Source organism: Pelodiscus sinensis, chromosome 14 (assembly GCF_052426305.1).
Source record: "Pelodiscus sinensis isolate ZL-2025 chromosome 14, ASM5242630v1, whole genome shotgun sequence".
Classification (NCBI taxonomy): domain Eukaryota; kingdom Metazoa; phylum Chordata; order Testudines; family Trionychidae; genus Pelodiscus; species Pelodiscus sinensis.
The window spans coordinates 14,233,819-14,259,599 of NC_143065.1; the positions used below are offsets into that span (position 1 = coordinate 14,233,819).

The 25,781-nt window shown below is 42.0% G+C and overlaps 1 protein-coding gene across 10 annotated transcripts in view; it reads left to right on the forward strand.

Moving 5' to 3' along the window:
- Positions 1–25,781, forward strand: part of SCAPER (S-phase cyclin A associated protein in the ER) — a 406,842-nt gene that overhangs the window by 282,863 nt on the left and 98,198 nt on the right. For all 10 annotated transcript variants that reach the window (XM_075897363.2, XM_075897366.2, XM_075897365.2 and 7 more), the window contains one exon: positions 13,280–13,403. In XM_075897363.2, coding sequence (XP_075753478.1) covers positions 13,280–13,403 — 124 coding nt within the window. The remainder of the gene's footprint in view (positions 1–13,279; positions 13,404–25,781) is intronic.

Genomic DNA, 25,781 nt, shown 5'->3' on the forward strand with positions numbered 1-25,781 from the left:
GGAAGACAGTATAGGGGACAGTGATCACGAAATAATAGAGTTCATGATCTTAAGGAAAGGTAGAAGGGAGACCAGCACAATTGAGGTAATGGATTTCAGGAAGGCAGATTTTGATAAGCTCAGAGAACTTGTAGGTAAGGTCCCATGGGAAGCAAGACTGAAGGGAAAAACAACTGAGGAGAGTTGGAAGTATTTCAAAGGGACGTTGTTAAGGGCCCAAAAGCAAACAATTCCGCTGTGTAGGAAAGATAGAAAATATGGCAAAAGACCAGCTTGGCTTAACAAGGAGATCTTGCATGATCTCAAAATAAAAAAGGAGTCATGTAAAAAATGGAAACTAGGACAACTAACAAAGGATGAATATAGGCAAGCAACACGGGAATGCAGGGGCAAGATTAGAAAGGCAAAGGCACAAAATGAGATCAAACTAGCTACAGGCATAAAGGGAAACAAGAAGACCTTTTATAAATACATTAAAAGCAAGAGGAAGACCAAGGACAGGGTAGGCCCACTGCTTAGTGAGGAGGGAGAAGCAGTAACAGGGAACTTGGAAATGGCGGAGATGCTCAATGACTTCTTTGTTTCGGTCTTCACCGAGAAGTCTGGAGGTGTGCCTAACGTAGTAAATACAAGCAGAGAGAGGGTAAGTTTAGAAGATAGGATACACAAAGAACAAGTTAAAAATCACTTAGGAAAGTTAGATGTCAGCAAGTCACCAGGTCCTGATGAAATGCATCCCAGGATACTCAAGGAGCTGATAGAGGAGGTATCTGAGCCTTTTGCTATGATCTTTGAAAAATCATGGCAGACAGGGGAGATTCCAGAAGACTGGAAAAGGGCAAATATTGTGCCCATCTATAAAAAGGGGAATAAGAACAACCCAGGAAACTACAGACTGGTCAGTTTAACGTCTGTCCCAGGGAAGATAATGGAGCAGGTAATTAAGGAAATCATATGCAAACACTTGGAAGGTAATAAAGTGATAGGGAATAGCCAGCATGGGTTTGTGAAGAACAAGTCATGCCAAACTAATCTGATAGCTTTCTTTGATAAGATAACGAGCCTTGTGGATAAGGGAGAAGCGGTGGATGTCATATACCTAGACTTTAGTAAGGCATTTGATACGGTCTCGCATGATATTCTTATTGATAAACTAGGCAAATATAACTTAGATAGGGCCACGATAAGGTGGGTGCATAATTGGCTGGATAACCGTAGTCAGAGAGTTGTTGTTAACGGTTCTAAATCCTGCTGGAAAGGGATAACAAGTGGAGTTCCTCAAGGGTCTGTTTTGGGACCCGTACTGTTCAATATCTTCATCAATGATGTAGATATTGGGATAGAGAGTACGCTTATTAAGTTTGCAGATGATACCAAACTGGGTGGGGTTGCGACTTCTTTGGAGGATAGGGACATAATTCAAAATGACCTTAGCAAGTTAGAGAAATGGTCAGAGGTAAACAGGATGAGGTTTAATAAAGAGAAATGCAAAGTGCTCCACTTAGGAAGGAACAATCAGTTCCATACATACAAGATGGGAAGCGACTGTCTAGGAAGGAGCATGGCGGAAAGGGATCTAGGGGTCATAGTGGACCACAAGTTGAATATGAGTCAACAGTGTGGTGCTGTTGCAAAAAAAGCAAATATGATTCTAGGTTGTATCAACAGGTGTGTTGTAAGCAAAACTCGTGAAGTCATTCTGCCGCTCTACTCTGTGCTAGTTAGGCCTCAGCTGGAGTACTGTGTCCAGTTCTGGGCGCCACATTTCAAGAAAGATGTGGAGAAATTGGAAAGGGTACAGAGAAGAGCGACAAGAATGATTAAAGGTTTAGAGAACATGACCTATGAAGCCAGGCTTCATGAACTGGGCTTGTTTAGTTTGGAAAAAAGAAGATTAAGAGGGGACATGATAGCGGTTTTCAAATATCTAAAAGGGTGTCACAAGGAGGAAGCAGAAAATTTGTTCCTCTTGGTTTCTGAGGACAGGACAAGGAGTAATGGGCTTAAAGTGCAGCAGGGGAGGTTTAGATTGGACATTAGGAAAAAATTCCTAACTGTCAGGGTGGTCAAATATTGGAATAAATTGCCAAGGGAGGTGGTGGAATCTCCCTCTCTGGAGATATTTAAGAACAGGTTGGATAGACATCTGTCAGGGATGGTGTAGACGGAGCTTGGTCCTGCCTTGAGGGCGGGGGGCTGGACTCGATGACCTCTTGAGGTCCCTTCCAGTCCTATTATTCTATGATTCTATGTTTTATTGAAAGAAGTTTGCAATTTACTTTTCTTAGTTATGTTGTGTCTTGGATATAACTGTTGACTTTTTAAAATGACAAATGAAATGGTATTGTCCTCCTATGTTTAGCACTAACATAAACAAGAGGTAAAAACATGTTGAAGTAAATTAAACTAAACATTATCATGTCTTAATTATCTGATTGACTTACCCCATCAAATAGGCCTTGCATAAGGATGCCACTTTACTTACCTGAAATAGTTTTTGTGACATTGTATGATTTAACCATTTGTGCTCATCTTAAGTTAGGAATCTGTCTGCTATTTTATGATGAGTTTAAGCTATTTAGAAGTAGGTGAGGAGATTACACGGGCTATTATCCACATCTCTCTTTCCCCAAAATCCTGGCAGCATGGTGCAGCTCAGAATTTAATCCCATGTCTACAAGATAAAGCTTTATTATAAAAAGATTTAACACGTATGCCTGTTGTTTTGTACTGCCCAGATTGCTAGTGAGACCAGCAGGATAGCAAGTGCTGCAAGAAAGATGTGGCATTTGTAAAAGACAGATGATCCATTTAGTGTGGAGGTCATTTTTTAAGAACAAAAGACTCAAAAGGGGAGGAGAAAGAATTTGATATAATAGGTTTTATTATTGGTGTTAAGGTATTAAGAATTAGTGTCCAAGTGTATTATTTCTTAGAGAAACCTTTTTGTAATTTTCATAACTGACTGGTACTATACTTTAATTTTCTCAATGCAGAAAAAGCCATAATTTAGCATTCTTGAGTTAAAATTCCCAGTTTTGTAATATTGTATCTATGTGTCTTCTGTGAAAATCAAATTGGAGTTACACAGCAAAAACTCTGTATGAGTAACAGAACCCAGGCAGAGAACAGGATTCCTTCCTCCACCATGGTCTTGCTTACTGTTTATGGGCAAATCACTTAACTTTTCTGTACTTTTCCAAATAGGTGAAGCAGTATTTATGTATGACAGAATAGTGTTGTGAGACTTAGATAGTTAGTTCTCTAAGTGCGCATCGTATTATAAAAAAGGCCAGTTATTTAGAGGCTGATAGGAGGGACATTTGTTACTATTAAAAACTAGATTGAAAAGGGAAAACATTTTTCTTTTTCCTTGTGTCTTGCCATATTGCTTCTTTCATCATTCATTCATTATAAATATCATAGGAAGCCAGCCTGAGTGTAGCTGTGGTATGTAAAAATACTCTATAGATAGGTGGATATACTTGTTAGCACTTATAGTATAATATAAAATATTTTGCAATGAAAGAATTAACCACTACCCTAGACTGAAAATACTTCCATAGAGTGCTCTCCCATTTTACAGTTTTTGTTCTACTTAATAAATATTTCCAGATGTGAAGTGCTCTGATTATTCAGTTTTACAGTATTGTCCACATTGCTTGTTAGCTGAGGTCCAAAACAAGCTTTTTCTGCCAGGTTGCACCTTCTAGAGAAATATTTATTCAACACTGTCAGGGTATAAGGGTTCTCTGAAGAGAATGACCTCCTTGCAAGATCAGGACTGCAGCATCTGTTGGATTTCATGACTGTTTCTCTCTCTTTCTAACAGTGATGGGTTTCACTTTTGACAGTACAGGCAGTCCCCGGGTTACGTACAAGATAGGGACTGTAGGTTTGTTCTTAAGTTGAATTTGTATGTAAGTCGGAACTGGTACATATTGTAGGGGAAACTCTAGCCAAACATTTCTCCAGAGCTCAATTTTATTCTCCCACACCTCACTTCCCTCAGTCCTGCAGACCAGGGAGACGCGGAGCAGCTTTTCTCGCTGCGGAGGACACGAGCGGCAGGACCGCGGCGGGTCTCGGCGGTCGGCTGGGGGGGGAGGGGCGCAGCTAGTGTGGGGTTGCCTCACCCCGTTTGTAAGTAGGGATCCGATGTAAGTCGGATCCATGTAACCCGGGGACTGCCTGTACTCAGCACAAAGCAACATTGCTTAAAGCAGTGGGTCTTAACCTTACTGCAGCCTGCACCCCTTTGGTTCTCAAAATATGTTCTCACACCCCTTATTAAAAATTGTTGAAGTAGGTCAGTATTAAACTAAGATATATCATAAAAATCTTGCTTGTCTTGCACCCCAGATTAAGAACCACTGCTCTAAAGAATCAGTTTATGAACTGTGTAGATGGAGCTCTTTTGGATTGTTTTGAATATATTTTAGTGTGGCAACAATTTCTTTCAGTTAATTAAGTCAGGGCCTCTGAACTTTATACAGGAATCTACATTACTGTGGGAGTAAATTGTACACGTGATTTGTCATATAATATCTGAAACTTAAACTTTAGCTAGTGGAAAAATAGAGGAGGACTCCTGCTGTTGGCTTCCACTCTACTTTAGTTGTAGTTAGTCTTTAAAGTGTGTCAGTGAATTAAGATCGCATTAACGATAAACAGGTAACTGTGATTTATGAAGATGTAATTCCTTTGAAGTTTTCTGATGACATATAAACCATGTGAGTGAAGCTCAAGTTTCTTAACGCAGTCTTGAAAATCTACAGATTGCACTGTAGCTTCATGATTCAGCATTTTCCTGGTTGATTTTTAATTTTACATTTCATCCTATATCCATACCTTGTTTGTCTTTTTCTTCCCTGTTCACTGTTTGGCCATTATGTGTGTGTGTGTGCACGCATGTACATGTGTTTCCACGCTTGAACTACTAACCCATTTGCCATCTCCATTCTGCTCTTTTTTTGTCAGATACCACACTTTCTTTCCCTATCAGGACAGTGGAAAGACCTCTCGAGCAACTGTCCATGATCTAGTCAAAGAGCAGTTTTTGATAAAACTTTACAGTTGGCTATTGTGGTAGCACAACCGTAAATCTGGTTATTTAAATCTTGTAATAACTTACCTTTGTCGTACCTTGAATTTATGAGAGCAAAGATTATGACTTTTTACCCACATATCCTAGAGCACAAATATGAATTAATTTTGTGTTGCACTATTAAAATTTTAGATAAAGGCCACAATTCTCTACTCATTTACATTAGGGCAAATTAGAAGCAACTCCACTGAAGATACTTGTGTAATTTAGAGGAGAATCAGAACCATAAATTCTAAACTCTTCTGTATATGAAGCCATATATTACAAATAAACATTGTCCACATTTATTTATGTTCATGTAAAATAAATAATATAATGTATATATGTGTATTTTGGTCTAAGTTCAGGATAGAACTCTTTTCTGGAGCCAAAATTTGTGTATCATAAAGAGTGTATTTATAATTGGATTTACTGTAATTTAGAGTAAAGCCTTACATTAGAGAGTAGACTTATTATGTGGTTTGAGTATAAGTGCTGTCTAACTTAGCTTTAAAGCTGATTTGTGTTGTGATACAAAGTTTATAACAACATCAGTAGTTAATAAACAACTGCTTTATGTGTCAGGAAAATATTACCCTGACACAGTTTTGGAAGCGTTATTGATGCTTACTTTTCTAAAAAATGTGAGTAATAAAATCTTCCAATATAAAAACATTAAAAATAAATTTGCAAATTGGTGAATTTAAATTATAGTTAGATGAAGTTCTTGCTTGATACACAGAGCATTCTGTGCTTCTCTCAGAGGACTTATTCAGAAATGGTGACAGTTGACAGCTGTTGTTCCCTTAATAAGATTAAAGTAAGGAAATTAGTTGTGCTGACTTTAATCTGCCATTTAACAACGCAAACCACCTGGGGCCTGCTTCAGTGCTGACACTTCCAATTTTGAATTAAAACATTCTATAACTGAATCTTTAAGCACATGTCTAAATACATTCTGAACATAACAGTCTATAGTTAAACTTATGTTATCAATTAAAAAAGCCCTCCTTACTGTGAAAATTAATTTGATATGCATTTGCTTATGCCACATTTTCAAAGGTATTACTTGAAACTTTGGAACTTCAGCTACTTTTCTGGATATGATTCCTTTGGGAAATTCAGAGCCAGGGTACATTACTTCAGGTTAATTTATTCTGCATCTAAGACAAAGGATTTGTCATGTTAGATCTATCTAGAACTAGCACATTTACCTAGAATTGCTTGGGTCTTTGAGGGGCTCAGGGCAGGGGAGTGTGTATAAGTATGGGTAGTTTCGTACCAGGGTTCTTTCCCTTCCTGTCCCTGTCAAGGGGTACGTCTAGACTACATGCCTCTGTCGCCAGAGGCATGTAGATTAGGCTACCCGACATAGTAAAATGAAGCAGCAATTTAAATAATCGCTGCTTCATTTAAATTTACATGGCTGCCGCGCTGAGCCGACAAACAGCTGATCAGCTGTTTGTCGGCTCAGCGCGATAGTCTGGATGTGCGGGTGTCGACATCAAAGGTCTTCTGGGATGAGGTTTACCTGGGTGGTCGACAAATACCTTTGATGTCGACACCCGCGCGTCCAGACTATCGCGTTGAGCCGACAAACAGCTCATCAGCTGTTTGTCGGCTCAGCGCGGCAGCCATGTAAATTTAAATGAAGCAGCGATTATTTAAATCGCTGCTTCATTTTACTATGTCGGGTAGCCTAATCTACATGCCTCTGGCGACAGAGGCATGTAGTCTAGACGTACCCAAGGAGCAATAACAAACTGCACAGCCCCCTGTGCTCCCCAGCTGGAGTGAGGAGTGTAGCAAACTGTGCACTTTCCCCTGGCTACCTGATGAAGGAGAACAGCCAGCAATGTCACCATACAAATCCAGCAGGAAGGGAGCTTCACCCCCTCCACACACGTACACACACAGACCCCTCCCTAAAGGGTGTCTGGGGGGGTGGGAGATTTGGGGCTTGTGCAGTCCCATACAGGGGGCACACCCTCAACAAGACCCTTTAATCTGCTTGCTGATATTGTCTCTTTTCTTTATGGTTTTATGAGAAGCAGTCCCACTCTAGGCACATCCTATTTTCCTGGCACAACCAAATCTTTACTTTGCTTTAAGTTATGACAAGAGGAACCTGTGTACAGAATTGGTGGTCCTAGCTTTTACTATTGAGGAGGACCTCTTGAACAGATGGACAAACTAAAATATATATTAAGTGACAGCTCTTTGGAATTATGAAATATGCCATCTCTTCTGAGCTCTATTTCAGTGAGGCTACATCTAGACTACACGCCTTTTTTCGAAAGAGGCTGTTGCGAAAGATACTTTCAAAAAAGTCTCTTTCGAAGGAGAGCGTTTAGACTACAAGCAGATTTTTTGAAAAAGCGAGTCACTTTTTCGAAAGAGAGTCTAGACGCTCTCTTTCGAAAAAGCAGTTTACATTTAATAGCGCCTTTTTTCAAAAGAGTACTTTCAAAAAAAGGCATTATTCCTCATAGAATGAGGTTTACTGTGATCGAAAAAACTGCCGTGTTCTTTCGATTTACTTTTGAAAGAACATGGCTGCAGTCTAGATGCAGGTGAAGATTTTTCGAAAAAGGGCTACTTTTTTAGAAAAAACCCTGTAGTCTAGACACACCCTAAGAGAACTACATAATTCTTAACATTTTGAGATAAATTATCAAGATGCAAAGTTAATCTCTTAACTTCAAATTTCAAGGGTTTGGAAAATATATTTTCATATTTGAATTAATTGATCTTTCCCTTACGGCATTTGGTGAAAGAGTTTTCATGAAGGTGAGAACTAAATCTTCTTCTTTATATAGTGAAAATAAACGTTGCCAGATCTCCTTTGTTTCTAACTGTAATAGTCTCATTAATACACATTGACTTATCTTTGCTGAAAAAAAAAAACCTAAGTCATCTAGGGCAGTATTTCTCAACCTTTTTAATACCAGGGATCAGCTCTCATTGCCTTCCTAAACTATATCAGGGAGCAGTTCCAGTTCATGGACTGGTTGTTGAGAAACACTGATCTAGAGCATATTTCAGAACTACTGTAGGAATATCTTTTCACCCTTCTGCCAAAATGAAGGATATAAACCTCTTTGAAAAGCTATGTTAGGAAAAGAGAGCTTGGTTTTAAACTTCATATATAAGAAGCATGCTAGTTGAATTTTCCACAGGAATTATCAGTGTAGATTGAAAAGTGCATGACATTGCAGCTCAATAAGCTGATTTTTGATATTGCATTTTATAGTGCTTGAACTTCATTTCCAGAAAAAATGCCTTCCAGTCAGAGTGAACATATTAATTTATAACTGTATAATATAAATAATACACAAAATTGTTTTTCCTAATATGGTCATAGTCAGAATATTACTGAATGGGCATTATAATCATATGGATTTCCATGCCTAAAAGAAGGGAATTGTAATATCATCTATCATATAAATAAGTTCTCCCAAAAATGTAATTGTTCCATTTTTAAAGGTTGTATCATGGTCTACATTCCTATCACAGAGTCAGTAATATCTTAAAGTTTTTACATTCCTCCATCATTAGTGCGTCATATGCTGTCACTTTCTTTGTCATCCAAGGAAGGCTATATGGCACTCCTGTTGAAGTCCATTAATGTCCATTTTCATCTGGTGGAAAAGCAATTGAGCCCCACAAAGTAATGATTAATTACTATAAATACAATGTTTTCTGAGCATTCTGAGTCTACACTGCACTGTAAACTCGAAATAAGATACGCAATTTGCACTACACAAATTGCATAGCTTATTTCGAGTTTATTTTGAAATAGGCTATTTCAAAATTTGGTACTGTCTACACAGCACCAAATTTTGAAATAAAGTGCTATTTCGAGACATCCCTTAACTCTCGTGGAATGAGGGTTACCGGGATACCAAACTAGCATGCCCGTTATTTCGAAAAATATTTTGAAAAAATGGGTGGCTTGTGAAGACATGGGGTACCTATTTCGGGATACCTCTGTATCCCGAAATAATTTTGATGTGTAGACATACCCTTAGTGACTTGGGAAATGTGGGAAAGAATTTCAAATTGATGTATATGATGCCTCTGGAGCTAGATGATCAGCTGCAAGAGTGATGGAGGGAAAGAGAAGAGAGAGATTTTCAAGAATTCCTCCTAAACTGTAAGGGCTAGCGCCACCAAACTTGGTAGGCCACTTCCTCTTATCCTATCTAAAAGCAGGGTCAGGGTTTGGTTATGCCAGGACAACCAGAAACCGCAGAAAAAGAACTGTTTTCCATAACATCTGAAGGGAGGGGCTGCAGCAGTTAGGAGGGACTTGATATGAGAGTTGCCATTGGGGCAGCAAGCCCACAGGGGATAGTTATCCTTCAGAATGGCCACTGAGGGCAGACGTCCCACTAAGGGAGTAGCCAGCAGGACTGGGGCTCCACCATCTTCCCTGCCCACACACTGAGTAAGTAGCCTCCCTGCCCCAAACCCTTTCCCCCTTCCCAGCCCTTGGCCACAGCACGGAGGGAGAGGGGAAAGAAAAAAGCCCTCTGGTGCCTGGATGGGGATTGTGGGAAGAAAATGCCCCATGTTTGGGACCCTCCTCCTGAGCCCCTACTCATCCCCCAACCCTTACTTTCCCATACCACCAGCCTCCTGCACTCCCCGTCACCCTCCCTCAGGCCTTGAGTTCTGCATCCCTCACACCACCCTGCCCTGAAGGATCTGAGCAATGCCATGTAAGTCTGCTAGTACAATATAAATAAATATCTAGTCAGGCTTCCTCAATGTCTGTAATAAATAGATCTTATTTAATAGGAGATTGCACAAAAACACATTATTAAGACTCTGACCTTTGGCTTTCTCTCCATTCAGTATTTTCCTACTCCATGCACACCAAGTTTCAAGAAAAAATAAAAACGTAAAAGAAAGACACATTTATTTAATGAATTTACAGTTAATGAAGTCAGTTGTGTTGTATGTGTGTTTTGTGTCTGTGTGCTTGTCTATAACCAAAGACAATTTGGAAAATAAGCTAAATCAAAGAAAATATTGTGGGGGAAAAAAAATTATTTTGAAAGTGAGAAAATCCTTAGGCTGATTTCCTGTGGCAATGAGTTCCATGCCTTGGACCAGTTCCTGTGAAAGTTCTGACTCAACATAAAGCATTCATTTTACATCGGCACGAATAACTTCACAGGGTACAACATGGGGAAGAACCAGGCCTACTATATGTTACACCCAGTTTGTTTATTACTTTTTGCTTTCGCAGTTTTTCCAGAATTGGCTCTCTCCCTTTTGCTATTCCAAACCTACTGTCCATTCCTCCTGGATACCTATGAGTAGCTCCCATCATTGCTAAAGTAGTTATGCTCCACATTTACAGTCCCCATAATGGGGGTGCCAGTGATTCATGGTTTCTGTATATGTTTAAAAGCTTGTCTGTCTCCTCAGCAGAGACTGGTAAAAGATATTGCTTCACCCACCTTTCTCTCTTTAAGGTCAAGTCCATACTGGCAAATTACTGTGCAGGAAATGAGCCCCCACTGCTGTAACTTTTGTGGTGTCCACACTGGCAAGGCACTTAGTGTGTGCTAGTTCCACAGTTAGTATGCTCTGCGAGAACTGGATAAGGAGGTGTTAGTGCCGTTATTTGGAATACCGTGTGCAGTTCTGGTCTTCCATGTTTAAGAAGGATGAATTCAAACTGGAACAGGTACAAAGAAGGGCTACTAGGATGATCCGAGGAATGGAAAACCTGTCTTATGAAAGGAGACTCAAGGAACTTGGCTTGTTTACCTTAACCAAAAGAAGGTTGAGGGGAGATATGATTGCTCTCTTTAAATATATTAGAGGAATAAATGCCAGGGAGGGAGAGGAATTATTTAAACTCAATACCAATGTGGACACAAGAACAAATGGATATAAGCTGGCTATTAGGAAGTTTAGACTTGAAATTAGGCGAAGGTTTCTAACCATCAGAGGAGTAAAGTTCTGGAACAGCCATCCAAGGGAAGTAGTGGGGGCAAAAGACCTATCTGGCTTCAAGATAAAGCTAGATGGGTTTATGAAGGGGATGGTTTGATGAGGTAACATGATCTTGGCAATTAATTGACCTTTCACTATCAGTGGTAAATAGACCAATGGTGGGAAGATAGGATTTGCTATAGAGAACTTTTTTCTGGGTGTCTGGCTCGTGAGTCTTGCCCACATGCTCAGGGTTCAGCTGATCGCCATATTTGGGGTCGGGAAGGAATTTTCCTCCAGGGTAGATTGGCAGAGGCCTAGAGGTTTTTCGCCTTCCTCTGTGGCACGGGGCACAGGACACTAGCGGGAAGATTCTCTGCATCTTGGGGTCTTTGAACCATTGTTTCAAGGACTTTAATATCTGATATATAGGTGAGAGGATTATTCTAGGAGGGGTGGGTGAGATTCTGTGGCCTGCATTGTGCAGGGGATCAGACTAGATGATCAAAACGGTTCCTTCTGACCTTAAAGTCTATGAACTGTGGAGCTTGCTGCACTCTGGATACAGTGCTGAAGTGCCAGTATGGACACCGTGGTGTGGCACTATGTCATGACTAGCCTCTGGCACTGTTCCCACAGTGCCTGTTCTTGGCTCTCTGGTCATCTGTTTGAACTCAATTGTCCTGCTCTCAGGTGATCAACCCTCAGCCCTGCCCTTTGTGTTCTTCCTGAAATTTGAAAGTCCCCTTCCTGTTTGATCAGTAACATGTGATGTGTTCTCAGCATATCTCTCCAGCTGGCCATGCCTGCACTGTGCACCAGAAGATCCCCTGCTTAGAGCAATGCTGAGATGTTGAACCTTATCAGCATTTGGGGAGAGGAGGCAGTCCAGGCTCAGCTGTGCTCCAGCCATATGAATTATAATATCTACAGGAACATCTCAGGATGCATGACTGAAAAGGGCCATGAACAGGACATACTGCAGTGCAGGATCAGAGTGAACACGCTTTGAAATGCCTACCACAAGGAACAAGAAGCAAACCACCACTCCAGTGCTGTGCCCATGACCTGTTGTCATCGACCAAGTCCAGCTTCCTGTAGAGTCATCAGCAGCGGGCCTTCAAACAGCCAAAAGCACACACTACTGCCATGGTGTCCAATACGTTAGCCAATAACCCCGTGTGGCTATTTGGCCAGTTGAGTGTGGCTAGTTCACTATTGCAGTAGCTTCAGAACTACTGTTGGACACCACAGCTCATTCTGCACCTGCTCAGCCTGTTATTGAAATGCTAATTGCTGATGTCAAGGCTCCCCATGTATGGCTTCAATAGCCACAGTATTAAGGGGAAGGCAGGGTCTCTAAGGATCACAATGGGTATTTCCACTTTCCTTACAGTGATCTTCTGGCCTGGGAAGAAAGTGCCTGCTTGCAACTTCCTGAACAGGCCAGTGTTCTGAAAAATGTGTGCGTCATGCACCTTTCAGGGCCAGCCTAGTATCTATGAAACACCCAAGGTGATCCACAAGAAATACCCCTTGGAGCTAATTTGTTAACTGTTCTTATGTTCAGTACAGTTCACCTTGGTTTGCCGGGCCTGCAAACCAGACCCTCTCTAAAGCTGATCCCAGTACAATGTTATAAATTGACCAGGAAGAAATGCTTACATATCTTTCTTTCTGAATATTCTGCTACCAAACTGATCAATGTGACTTGCATGAGACATGTAAATTCAGCCAGAAAAAAACATTAGATTTTCAAATTGTGCAAAAATAAGAATTTTATTGATACTGTACAGAAGTTCCTTTTTTCTTTCATTAACTATATTTCTACTATATTTACTATATTTCTAATATACCACTGATTAAAAAGTATCAAAGGTCTGTATTATTGTTTGTTTAAGGATGTGAAGGTGTGTGTATTTGCACAGACATTTAATACCACATGTTAAACACTTTCATTTCAAAGGCATGCAATTTAGTTTTAAGTCGAAGTTCTGGTTCTAGAGCACGGGCAACACATTATGGAATTTGGAATGTCTATAGGTTCACTCAGAACTTCTGTATTCATGTCAATATTTATTTAACCTACCTCATGCTGATTTGTATTTTCTAAACATGAGTACAAAAAGTTAATTAAATATATGCCTGATGATCTTCCTCACAGCATAATATTTATATTTGATTTTATAGATTAGTATATTTAAGAAGAAAAGTATGTTGACATTTCATTTTTTATTTTAGGTCACTCTGCAATGCCATAAATGTTTACAACCTGACCTGCAGTAATTGTACAGAAAACTGCACCTATGTTCTCTTTAGCAATAAGATCACTTTTTTAATGGACCTGTTGTTGCATCAGTTAATGGTATGTAATATTTTTATCTTGATTTAGAAATTAATATGTTTGTTTCAGTGCCAGTTTACTAAAATATTCGGTATATTAAAATACCTGAAAAATATGGGATTCTCAGTCAGATGAATTTCTGAAATAGAATTGCCATAGAAAATGTTATATATGTTTGTTAGCTAGGAAAGTTAAAAAAGAGTACTTAGCAAATTTTCAGTTGGCACCACATCAAGCTTACCACTGCACTCAGAATACACCAATACAAATTAAAGTGATGGGCTATTGCTTTCTCATGTGTGTTTGGATACTATGTATCTACTATAATTGTGTATACAATGAAAAAATTGCTGGCTGATTCTGTGAACATGCAAAATATGTTCTTCTTTGAGTGCTTGTTCATTTTGATTCCATTCTAGTTGTGTGCATGCTCACGTGCTCGGTCATTAGATACTTGAGTTTGCAATATCCGTGGGACCAGCTGTGGTGCTCATGCATTGTTACATCAGGTGCCGTCAGCCCTATGCCTTCTTAGTTCTTTTTTGCTGCCTGTGGTGATTGGAATTAGTGTTTTTTCTCCTACTCCTGGAACCTTGTGTTCCAGCTGAAAATAGTTTTGTTTGTAGTAGATTACTTAGTTAGTAGCTGTTAAGTATCCTACTTGGTCAGTTCAGGTCCTGGTCTCTGGCTCTGACTGCAACTGTCCCATGACTGTTAGTGACCAACATAGTAGCTGTCTGAAGTGCCGGGGTTAGCCCATGTTAAGGAGATGTATCACATCTGTAAGAACTTTCATTCCAGTGCTTGAAGGCCCTCCTCCATGGAGGCCACTCTTCATCCAGACTCTGAGCCAGCCCAGCCTGATGCAATACCCAATACTTTGACTTCAATGTGTAGTATACCCCCTGCACCAGTCCTGACATCAATCCCCCTTCTCCAGTGTCTAAGGAGGGATCTGCCACCAAGCAAACCAGCTCAAGGGCCACTGAGCAAAGGACCTTGCTTGGGCCGCCCACCCACACCAGTGCCATCAAGGGGCTTATTTGCCCCCAGGGAGATCCACTCTCCTAATGGGTCCACCACTGACTCCCATCACAGTCAGTGCCATGTGCAGCAATGGGCCCAGCTAAGGTTCCCTATAAGGAAAAGGTCTCCCCGAAGACAAGTGAACACCACCAGTCTGAAGCCAACCAGAACCCTTTGTCTCCGCACCTTTGGTCTCCACATCAAACCAGCTCACTGGTTCGCTGTTACAGGTCACTGGCATCACATTCCTAGTCTCTGCCCTTGCCCCAGACCGTGTCTAGAGGTAGGTGCTGATTGTCTTACTGTTAGCATGATTGTCTTCCCTCTAATGGTCACAGTCATTGAGACCTTGGGGATACTCCACAGCTTGGCTCCACACCCCTATTCCTGGCACAAGTCAGACCATTCCAGGCACTGGTTACCCACAGTGACAGTTAGCCACCAGCACTGGTCACCAGAGGAAGAGGACTTCTCCGGCACAGAAAGTCACCATTGTGACTAGGCTCTGGAAGGAGTATCCACTGTGGCAATGCCAATCTGACAGCAGGGCCAGTGGCCTGCACAATGGCTTCATTGCAATGCCTTGCACATACCCGTTATATTGATGTCACAGTCTGATCAGTCCTCAGTCACCCTATCAGATTGGGCTCAGTACAAGATGCGCCAGTGGATGCAATGATGGAGGGACAGGTGCCCACCACCTGATCATGCAGGTTGTGCATTTAGTCATTCTCCTTCTCTTTGGATGAGGCAGTGGTGGAGCCTTCCTGGGCTAGCTGACCAGATGACTTCAGGGAGCATCAGGTGCTGCTCCGCCAGATGGCCCTCAACTTGAGCCTCAAAACGGAAGAAATGGCATTGTTCAATGCGCTCTCCACATTCACCTCCACAAGTGTACTCCCAGTCCTAAACATTTCCAAAGCCATCTGGCAAACCCCACCATCCCTCCCGTCCACTTCCAAGAAGGCTGAAAAGAAGTATTTTATCCATGCCAAGGGGGTTGAATATTTTATACCCACACTCAGGGCTTTTTGGTATTATTATTGATGGCCAACAAAAAGGACAAGCAGGAGCTGGTCAGTTCCTCCTCCAAGAATAAGGAGGCCAAGAGGCTGGACCTTTTTGAAAGGAAAATTTATTCCACTGCCAGCCTCTAGTTCTGGATGGCAAACCACCAGGCTCTTTTGAGGCATTATCATTTTAAGCTGTGGGACTCCTTCCTCAAGTTTAAAGACTCCATGTCCTAAGGGATGGCCCAAGAGTTTGGGGCTCTGGTGGAGGAAGGTACCATAGCAGCTTAATGCTCCTTTCAGATATCCTGGGTTGTGGCCAATTCAGCATCCCAGGTGGTTGCCTCATTGGTGGTCATGAGGTGCAGCTCCTAGTTTCAGACTGGTAGTCAGCTGTGTTTAAGAACTAAACTAAAAGGACTTCAGATGGTCAGCTAGTATTTTGTCATTAACTGTTCCAGCTTCAATTCACTATTGATGACATTCAGGGAATAGTTATCAGGGCTTTAGTTGTGCACGTGTTCAAATCTAACATGTTTTTAAATCTAAAAATATCTAAAATTTAAGTCTGCTTAATTTGTAGCCTTAATTTGATTTGCAAAATAGTTAAACAGCAGGCCTATTTAACCAAGGAACTTTTAATTTTGCAATGTTTCATTTAAATACAGATATCATTAAATATTTTATTTGAAAACTCATTTTTAATTCATAGTGATCTGCTCATCATGAGATATTTAGTCTAGAATTTCTACTTATAAATTGTGTGTATGTATTTTCTTGAGCCAAGCAGTTTGTTAATTGAAAAATTATGTACATGCCTTAAATAATTTAAATGACACTGTTAGAGTCAACAAGCCATAGGACTGTTAATGAACACTTAAAAAGCGACTCTCAAAAGATCTCTGACAGACAAAGAATACCTGAAAGCAACCTTTACATTTTACTCTCTTTAATTGCCAGCTCATGGTTTTTCACCAGATTTTTCCAAAAGGATTCTAGGTATGAGATGTTAATTATATATTGTGAAAGTTGCATGTATAGTGTTGGCCAACCACAACATTGTTTTCTTTCTGCTGAACAAGCCAAAACACAAGACTCCATGGCTAATTACACAATACATTAAATACTAGTGACAAGATTCATTCTGATACCAAACACATTTCACTTCCTAATTTTAGTACCGTGCCAATCCTACTTTTGTTTCAGAGGGGTAGCCATGTTAGTCTGTATCTGTAAAAACAGTGAGGAGTTCTGTGGTACATTAGGGTATGTCTACACTACCACTCTAGTTCGAACTAGGGTGGTAATGTAGGCAACTGGAGTTGCAAATGAAGCCCGGGATTTGAATTTCCCGGGCTTCATTTGCATAAAGCCGGGCACCGCCATTTTTAAATGTCCGCTAGTGCGGACTCCATGCCGTGCGGCTACACGTGGCACGGACTAGGTAGTTTGGACTAGGCTTCCTAGTCCGAACTACCGTTGCTCCACATTTCACGAGAAGTTCTGTCGCTATAGTAGCGGCCGTTGTATTTCTCAGTGGCACAGCCTCAGGGTACCGGGTCGCATAATCCACTATTACCAAGATGTACTGGCACCCCGAGCTTTCTCGAGGGGCCCCACCAGGTCCAACCCAGTGCGTTCAAAGGGGGTGCCTTCCACCGGCAGGGACACCAGGGGGGCTTTAGGGACCCCCTCCGGGTTGGTGTGCTGACACTCGGGGCAGGACTCACAGAACTCGCGCACCTCCCGATGGATCCCCAGCCAGAAAAACCTCTGGGCCACTCGCTGTAGTGTCTTCTCCCGACCCAGATGTCCGGCCCAAGGATTCGTATGAACCAGCTGCAACACCCCCTTTCTATACTTGGTGGGGACTAGGAGCTGCGCCAGTTCCTTCTCGGTCTGCGGCTTCCGGACCACCCGGTAGAGCCGGTCGTTGTGTACCTCAAACCTGGGGCCCTGCTGCCTCGGTGCGGTCCCCGGTTCCTCGTCCCGCGTCTCCTGGACCTGCTCCCAGGCACGGCTGAGTGTTGGGTCCTCCCGCTGGTCCCGTAAAAAATCATTGCTACCTCCCAGCCACGCCGTCTCCTCCTCCTCTGCGGGCCGTCGTGGGGTTCTCGCCGGACCTGGCGTCCCTGCTTCCTCTACCGGTGCTCAGCCGTTGTAGCAGCTGCTGCTGGTGCTCCATTTCTTTGGCAGCCCATTTCTGCAGCATCTTGCTCAGCTGTCGCAGATGCTCCCGGTGTCTCTCTGTCAGTACTTCCAGCAATTTTGTGGGTTCCATCCCGCTATCGTTAAGCCCCTGTCTTGGTTTACTAGGCATTCAGTTATCCCTTCAGTTCAGGGGTGTTCACTACCCACATTCTCCACCAGGTTGTCGGGGTACGCCCCTGACGGGGGCTGCTGACCCCCTTATACTGACCCGGGTCTCAGTCCGGGCCCATACCGCACCCCAAAATCCCCAAAAGTCCAGGCCCCTCTATCAGGGGATCTACGGTATCCAATGTCTCAGCACAAAGTCCAGGCCGCTCTATCAGGGGATATACGGTATCCAAGGCCTAGTCCCTCTGAGGAGCCTCTCCCGGCCCCAGGCCTGGTTATCCAAGGGGGGGGGGGCTCTGCGTGGTAGGGGGACCCGGGCCCTCCCTCTCCACCGGGTCCCAGCCCAGGGCCCTTTAGGCAGGGTCTGTGGCTCCTGCCGGCTCGGCGGGGAATCCGGCCGATACACGCCGAGCCAAACTTTGTATCCCCTGGCCTGGGCTGCTTCCTACCACGCCCCGGTTCCCCGGGGGCCCATTGTCCTCTGAGGCAGTACCTGCTGGGGTTGTGGGTACGTTCCGGTCTCCTGGAATCGGGGTCCGCTTCCCTTGGTGTCAGGGTCCAGCACTGGCAGCGTCTCTGGTCCCAGCGGCTGCAAAAACACTGGCTTGGTTTGGTCTCCTCCCTCCCCCAGCTGTCCTCCTGCCTGCTGGGCTCTCTCTGCCTTTATACCTGGCCTCTGCTGGGAGCATGCCCAGCAGGGCCGGAAGGGCGGGGCCCTCTCAGCCAGCTGGGCCTGTGCTACTCCCAGCCCTGCAGTGCGGGGCCTGTTCGCCCTGTCACACCCTGCTCTAGGGCAAGTGCAGAGCTTCTGCACCTCAGGGTAACTAAAGCAGCTGCAGAACTTCTGATCTCCAAAGAATCATCCAAGTTCAAGAGGTGATTTAAAAAAACTGCCTCCTTTCTGGCTTCACCCCTTCAGTTGTAGGTTGAGGATCATCACCAAAGAGAAGCAGAAGTAGGGGAAACCCACTTAATTAAGATATCAAGCAGTTTCTAATATAATAGAAGGCATGCTTCAGGGTTCAGCACCTAGATGACTCGTTAAGGCAATCGTTCTGTAATTCTTGCACTCCAACATGCTTTCTTTCTTATGTATTGTCACTTACACAGATCTTGTCCATTCCTTAGGTTCCTTCCCTTCTTTCCACGCTATATTAGAGTCAATGTATTTCCTGAATCATACTTTCTGCACCATATTTGATCATCGCTCCCATGATCTTATCATTTCCAGGGCTCTTCTTGTTCTTCAATTGTTTCACTGCTCTTTACTCATAGACTCAGAGAGTTTAATTTCAGAAGGGACCATTATGATCAAGTCTGACCCCCTGCACAATGCCCACCCCCTCCTAGAATAATCCTCTCACCTATATCTCAGATATTGAAGCCTTCAAATAGTTTGCAGACCCCAAGATGCAGAGAATCCTCCAGCTGTGATCTGTACCACATGCTACAGAGGAAGGCGAAAAACCTCCAGGGACTCTGCCAATCTACCCTGGAGGAGAATTCCTTCCTGACCTCAAATATGGCGATCAGCTGAACCCTGAGCATGTGGGCAAGACTCACCAGCCAGACACCCAGAAAGTTCTCTATAGTAACTCCTATCATCCCTCCATTGACCTATTTACCACTGATAATGAATGGTCAACTAGTTAGCAAGATCATGTTATCTCTTTCTACTTTCTCCTTCAGAATATCGGTCTTGCTCTTAATGCTCGGTGGTGATATCTTTCAATTCTTCAGTCAGTCTCTCTGAGGCACTCGGGTCCAACTGTGCTTTGTACAGATTGGTAAACTATCTCATACATCGCTGCACAACCTTCTCCTTGTTCATGAGCACCTTATCAGTCTTGTATTTGATCACCATCCGCTTCGGCTGCTATTTCCTATTAATATTCCTAATAATTTTATACGCCTCCCTGATCTTACGCTCACCGTAATACCTCTCTGTATCTTCATATTGCTCCTCTAACCATTTCGCCTTATCCATTCTGCCTTATCCATTTAGCCTTATCCATTCCATCCAACTTGAGGTTCGTTCATGATATTATCATCAAGGAATATGAAGAGAAGTTAGCGAGAATGGTACAGGTGCTAAATGAGGAAGGGAAGCAGTATGGACTGATTATGAATATCGATAAAACAAAGAATGATATTTTTTTATAAGGAAATAGGAAGGAAGATCAGTGTAGATGGGATCGAACTAGAGAATGTCGAGAAGATAAAGTATTTGGGGAGCAACATGATGTATGATCTAGACCAGTATTACTATAAAGTATCCTTTTTTAAAGAAAAAAATAAGTACCCCCTTTAAAAAAATTATAAGTAACCCCACTATCTAGTTTTCAGATACACAAATTTTTTTTCTACCATTACAACACATTTGTTTAAACAAGTTAATCGTAGTGGGCAAGTGATTAAATTTTTGGGTGCAAAAAGTACAAAAATAATAAAGCGCTGTAAAACTTAAAACAAAAATTCAGTTTTCTCCAAATTTCAGTTGTGTTGATGGGGCTACCCCCCAGACTTCTCTCAAGTACCCCTAAGGGTACTCGTACTACTCGAAACACTGATCTAGACTGTAAGAAGGAAATAGCAACTAGAATAGCAAAAGCAAGAGCGAGTTTGAAGGTGATGGATAAGATCTGGAAAAGTAAAGCGATTAGTTTAGTAACGAAGCTGAGTGTCTTGAAAACGTGTGTATTTAGCAGCATATTGTATGGATGTGAGACATGGGTGATACCGAAAGATTCAAAGAGACAGATATTGGCATTAGAGAGGAGTCGTTATAGAAAGATACTGAGAATAGGATGGATGCAGGAGGTTACTAACGAGGAATTATATAGGAAGATACAGCCAAAAGAGAACCTACTGCAGAAGGTTATACAGTGGAAGGTACAGGGAAAGATGGAAGGAAATAGTGAGGGAGGCATCGGACACCAACGGGCGCTGATCCCATTGTTGATGATGATGCTTCAGTGTTGGCATGTAAAAAGCATCTGACACCACTCGTGTCTTTGCAATCCTGTTTTGAATGTTTTGAGTTCGTTTTTATATTTTATTGCAACATTTGTGAATCATTTTGCTTTTGAGAGGAGACCTTGTAAGTCACATTTCAGCCTAGAATGCAAGTTTAGTGCCAAATGAAAAGTGGGTTTATAGTGGAAATGCTGGCACAACATGTTCTGCTGTGTTTCAAATGGCACTGCCCTAATATTCTGGTTAAATTGGTAGCCCTTGTTCTCTTTTAGAGAGAGAGTGTGTTTTGTTTTTGTCTAAAGGTTGAAGGATTGGAAATGCCAGAAGCTAAAGAGCTCTGTTTATTCCTTGGCCAGGTACAGTTAACAATAATGCAAGCTTTCTCCACACCCACCCTGCTATTGACCTGAGCCCTGACCTGCAAAGACCACCCACCTTAGGGGTGAGCATTAGCTCAATTTTCATAGCTTAATTGTTCAGTTCATATGAGGAGCCATTAGTATTTACTGCAAATACTATTTAAAAGTGCACATTTTCCAAAATGTGTCTGTTCAGGCAAGCCCAGTGGCTTTATGTCTGCAGAAAGCACAGCAACACCACTGATTGAATGAAAATACAAAGACAAGTGACTTAGAGAGCAGAGATAACATCACAAGGTGTGCAACACCCCATCATACAGAAACCCTGTGGGCAAGTTGCTTAGAAAGCATTTGTATAAGTAAATCCACTCACAAAATATCACCATATTTAGATAATCTTGTGAATACTTAGAGTTGGTCTGTTTTGGGATCTATGGGCTCCTGACTTTTGTAAGAGTGATTAAAAACTGCAAGTTTTCTGGGACAGACCCTTGTCTTATGTAAATTGTGAGTCTGTGGAGCTATAATATTTTACATCAGATGAGGATCTGCCCCTCAGGCTCTAAAAAAGTTTACTTCAAGCTGAAATCTTATGAATGAATCTGGACTATAACACAAAGAAATTAAAGTTTGAAATATAACACTGAACATTCTTCATTTGGGAACAGTTCCGGGTGGTCTGTTGAGCAGACATTTATTTTAAATCTTTGTCTCTGTGCACATACTTAGTACTTCATTCCCTTTATATAGGAAATGTAATGCATTGAGATATATATAAAACATAGTCTTCAAGGGAGTATTTAAAATAATGTAAAATTTCATCTCATTCATTAGTTATGAAGTACTTTCTAGCTCCATCAGTGCTACAGAGATTGCGGAGCAGAGAATGTTGTTTCCTGCCCTGCCTAAAATCACAGTTCCCCAATTTGACAAAATCTGGATATAAGACCCATCAAGATGTAAGTCTTGTATAAATCCAGGCCTGAGTTTCTGTGATCCCTTTTAAAGCTAAGGAGGGAGAGGAGTGTTAGGGGCAAGCTAATCATAGAACTGGAAGGGACCTTAAAAGGTCATTGAGTCCAGTCCCCTGCCCTCACAGGACTGAACAAGTCCCTCTAATTCCTAAATTATGAAGATACATGAAGTTATTCATCTGTTTCTGAACAACTCAGTTTGTAGACAAGCTTTCAATGGAGGAAAAGCTATCAACATTAAGACATCATCTCTGTCGGTACGTCTAGATTACAACCTTCTTTCGAAAAAGCTTCTTTCGAAAGAGAGCATCCACATCTCAAAACCAGATCGAAAAAGCAATCTGCTTTTTTGAAAGAGAGCATCCAGACTGCATGGACACTCTCTTGAAAGAAAGCCCTGATTGCTATTCACAGAATGGCCACCATGGCACCTATGCTTTTTTTTTTGATTGCCTCGCCTTTCGAAAAATGTCCCTGTTCTGCAACCACACGTGCTTTTTTTTGAAAGAGCTCTTTCGAAAAAGGCATTCTTCCTTGTAATTTGAGGTTTATCAATGTCGAGAAAAACCTGTGTTCTTTCGATTTAATTTTGAAAGAACGCGATTGCAGTGTAGATGCAGGTGAAGTTTTTTAGAAAAAAGGGCAGTTTTTTTGAAAAATAATATAGTCTAGACTTACTTGTCAGAAATAATTTTACAGGCAACAGAAGCAACTCAAAGGAAATGCTAATATTTGAGGTGTGTCTGTGAACATTTTACATGTACTTTCTTATGTTACCTCATGCTAATGGCTATTGAGTGCATATTACATTTTATAAATATTGCATTCAAAGTAACATATAATTGATTTTATATAGAAGTGAATTCTTAATTTGAAATGCCAAATGTTGAAACTAGTATGTGATGCTGAGAAAGAAACATAGCCAGACCAAAACAGAACATCTGTTCCCATACCACTTGAGGTTGATGAAAGTTTTGTTGCTGAATTCTATGAGAGCAAGATTGGGCAGAAGAAGTTGCACTTTGATGCTTAATGGAAGCTCTTGTTTCTTTCTCCTGTTGGACATATACAAATAAGTCAGAATACTTGTTGTGGGTTTGTTTGTTGTAGAAGTGCTGAAATACAACTATCATCATGGTGTTATGAGACACTGAGAACCACATACTTTGTTGCATTTATTACATGTGAAGTGTTTTACTGGATCAGAGCCAGAGGACTCAGCACCTTGCTGGATTAAGTTTAAATGAAGGCTACAGTTGAGGAAGCTATCCCAGCAAAGGATTTCCCCACACATGGTAACTTCTCAGTCGAACAGTTAAGCTGACTTGAAGTAGCCAGAATAGTGCAAGTTGATTGCATCAGTACCGAGACTCTGGCCCTAGGACTAATGTACAGGCAGTCCCCGGGTTACGTACAAGATAGGGACTGTAGGTTTGTTCTTAAGTTGAATCTGTATGTAAGTCGGAACTGGCGTCCAGATTCAGACACTGCTGAAACTGACCGCCAGTTCTGACTTACATACAGAATCAACTTAAGAACCCCAGGCATCCCCAAGTCAGCTGCTGCTGAAACTGATCAGCAGCTGATTCCAGGAAGCCTGGGGCAGAGCAACTCTGCCTGGGGCTTCCTGTAGTCAGCGCTGGTCAGTTTCAGCAGAAGCTGACTTGGGGACGCCTGGGGCAGAGCAGCTGGGGTGCTGCTGGGTTGCTCCAGTAGCGCCGCTCCTGGGTGCTACTGGACCAACCTAGCAGCACCCCATCTGCTCTGCCCCAGGCGTCCTGATTCAGCCGCTGCTGAAACTGACCAGCAGCGGCTGAATCAGGACCTGGGGCAGAGCAGCTGGGGTGCTGCCGGGTTGGTCCAGTAGTGCCCAGAGCGGGCGCTGCAGGACCAATCGGCAGCGCCCCAGCTGCTCTGCCCCAGAGTCCAAAACAAAAGCCTGGTCTGCTGGGGGGGGGGGAGCACACTCCAGCAGACCACAGGCACCCAGATTGAAGCGGCAGCAGCGGCGGTTCCCCACGCCTCTGAGGCTTTGCTCTGGCAAAGCCTCAGAGGCGCGGGACCCCCCCGCGGCTGCGGCTTCAGTCCGGGAGCCTGTGGTCTGCTGGGGACGGTCCCCAGCAGACCACAGGCACCCAGATTGAAGCGGCAGCAGCGGCGGTTCCCCGCGCCTCTGAGGCTTTGCTCTGGCAAAGCCTCAGAAGTGCGGGAACCCGCCCGGTGCCCCTGGTCTGCTGGAGACGGAGCAGCTTACGAACGGGGCTTTCTCGCCCCGACTTCCGGGGCGAGAAAGCCCCGTTCGTAAGTGCGGATCCGACATAAGTCGGATCCGCGTAAGTCGGGGACTGCCTGTATAAGGACTAATTGGAAAATGAGTAGAGAATTCAGGATTTGGTGTAATATGTGCAATAATGCTGTTTTCCAATAACAATTGTTGAAACAGCACTATGCCATTGGATGAGGCAATAGTTTATTTTCCTTTTATCATCAGTTGCTTGAAAATGCTTCATGCCAGTTACCAGACCCATCCTTTTTAAATCCTTATGACAAATATATATTTGTCATTTAAACACTTAAAAGCCTCAAAAGACTATTGTATTTGAAAATTAAAAAAATAAATGTACAAATTCAGTGTATGACTCACATCATTAACTCTGAACTTGCATCTCTATACATAAATAACATAAAAATTAGAATCTGAAACCCATAAAATAACGCTTCCATAATTCTACTATTTAAAATATAAATTATCCACATACAAAGTCTATATAATTATCAACAAGCAGCCTTAACACATTAGCTTGTATGCACATATTCCATATATAAATTATAAAAATCAACCAAATCTTGGAATTATTACTAATTATTATAGAAAACACCATTGAAATACATATCTATCAACATAAAATCTTTGATGTGTGTAACTAAGTGCCATGCATTTAGAAAATACAACAACATAGATGTATAACACTGTGAGAAAATACAAGACGCCATCTGTCTTAAGTGCTATTCATTATAGCAAATGGAAAGCTGCTAATACAAAAAAAGAAAAAGGTTGCATTGCACAAGCAATGGAAAATACGTTAGTAATTTTAAACCCTGGTATTCATAGTGTAAGGCTGCTATATTTAAATTGATATACACATTTTAAAATGCAATCCATCAATTTCAGCAGAGAATGTATTTATTTAGTAAAGAATCAAAATCATTAGGCATGAATTATTTTAGTCAGTGTAGATTACTGGAGCAACATAGTATTTTTGTCAATCAAACTTGAATTAGTAGCTGAAGCTTCTCACTGGCTGACTTGGCTCATCACCAGGAACCAGACTATTACAGTGAGTTTTAAGTACCAACACAAGGCTCAGAGCTAATGAATAATAAAGAAATGTGCATGTTTTTCTTTGTAACCAAGTGTTACCAAATCCCCTCCAGACACCTGTACAGGGCTAAACTGTGGGAGCAACTGTATTTTAGGAATCCACTAGTATATATTAATTCTACAGCATTATACAATTGAAAAAAAATCTTCAAACAGTATTGATCATTAATTATAGGGTGAAAAAAATCAAGTTCTTTGTCATTAAATTGTTTCTACAGAACAAACTATGCTGCTGTGCAGATGTCAGCACCATTAAAAGCAGTGAGCCCAGCTAGTATTTTTTGATGCATGTATCCAAAATGACAAGATTCTGTGAGTAAAGCTGAGAAATCATTCATATTCTCTTCATTTCT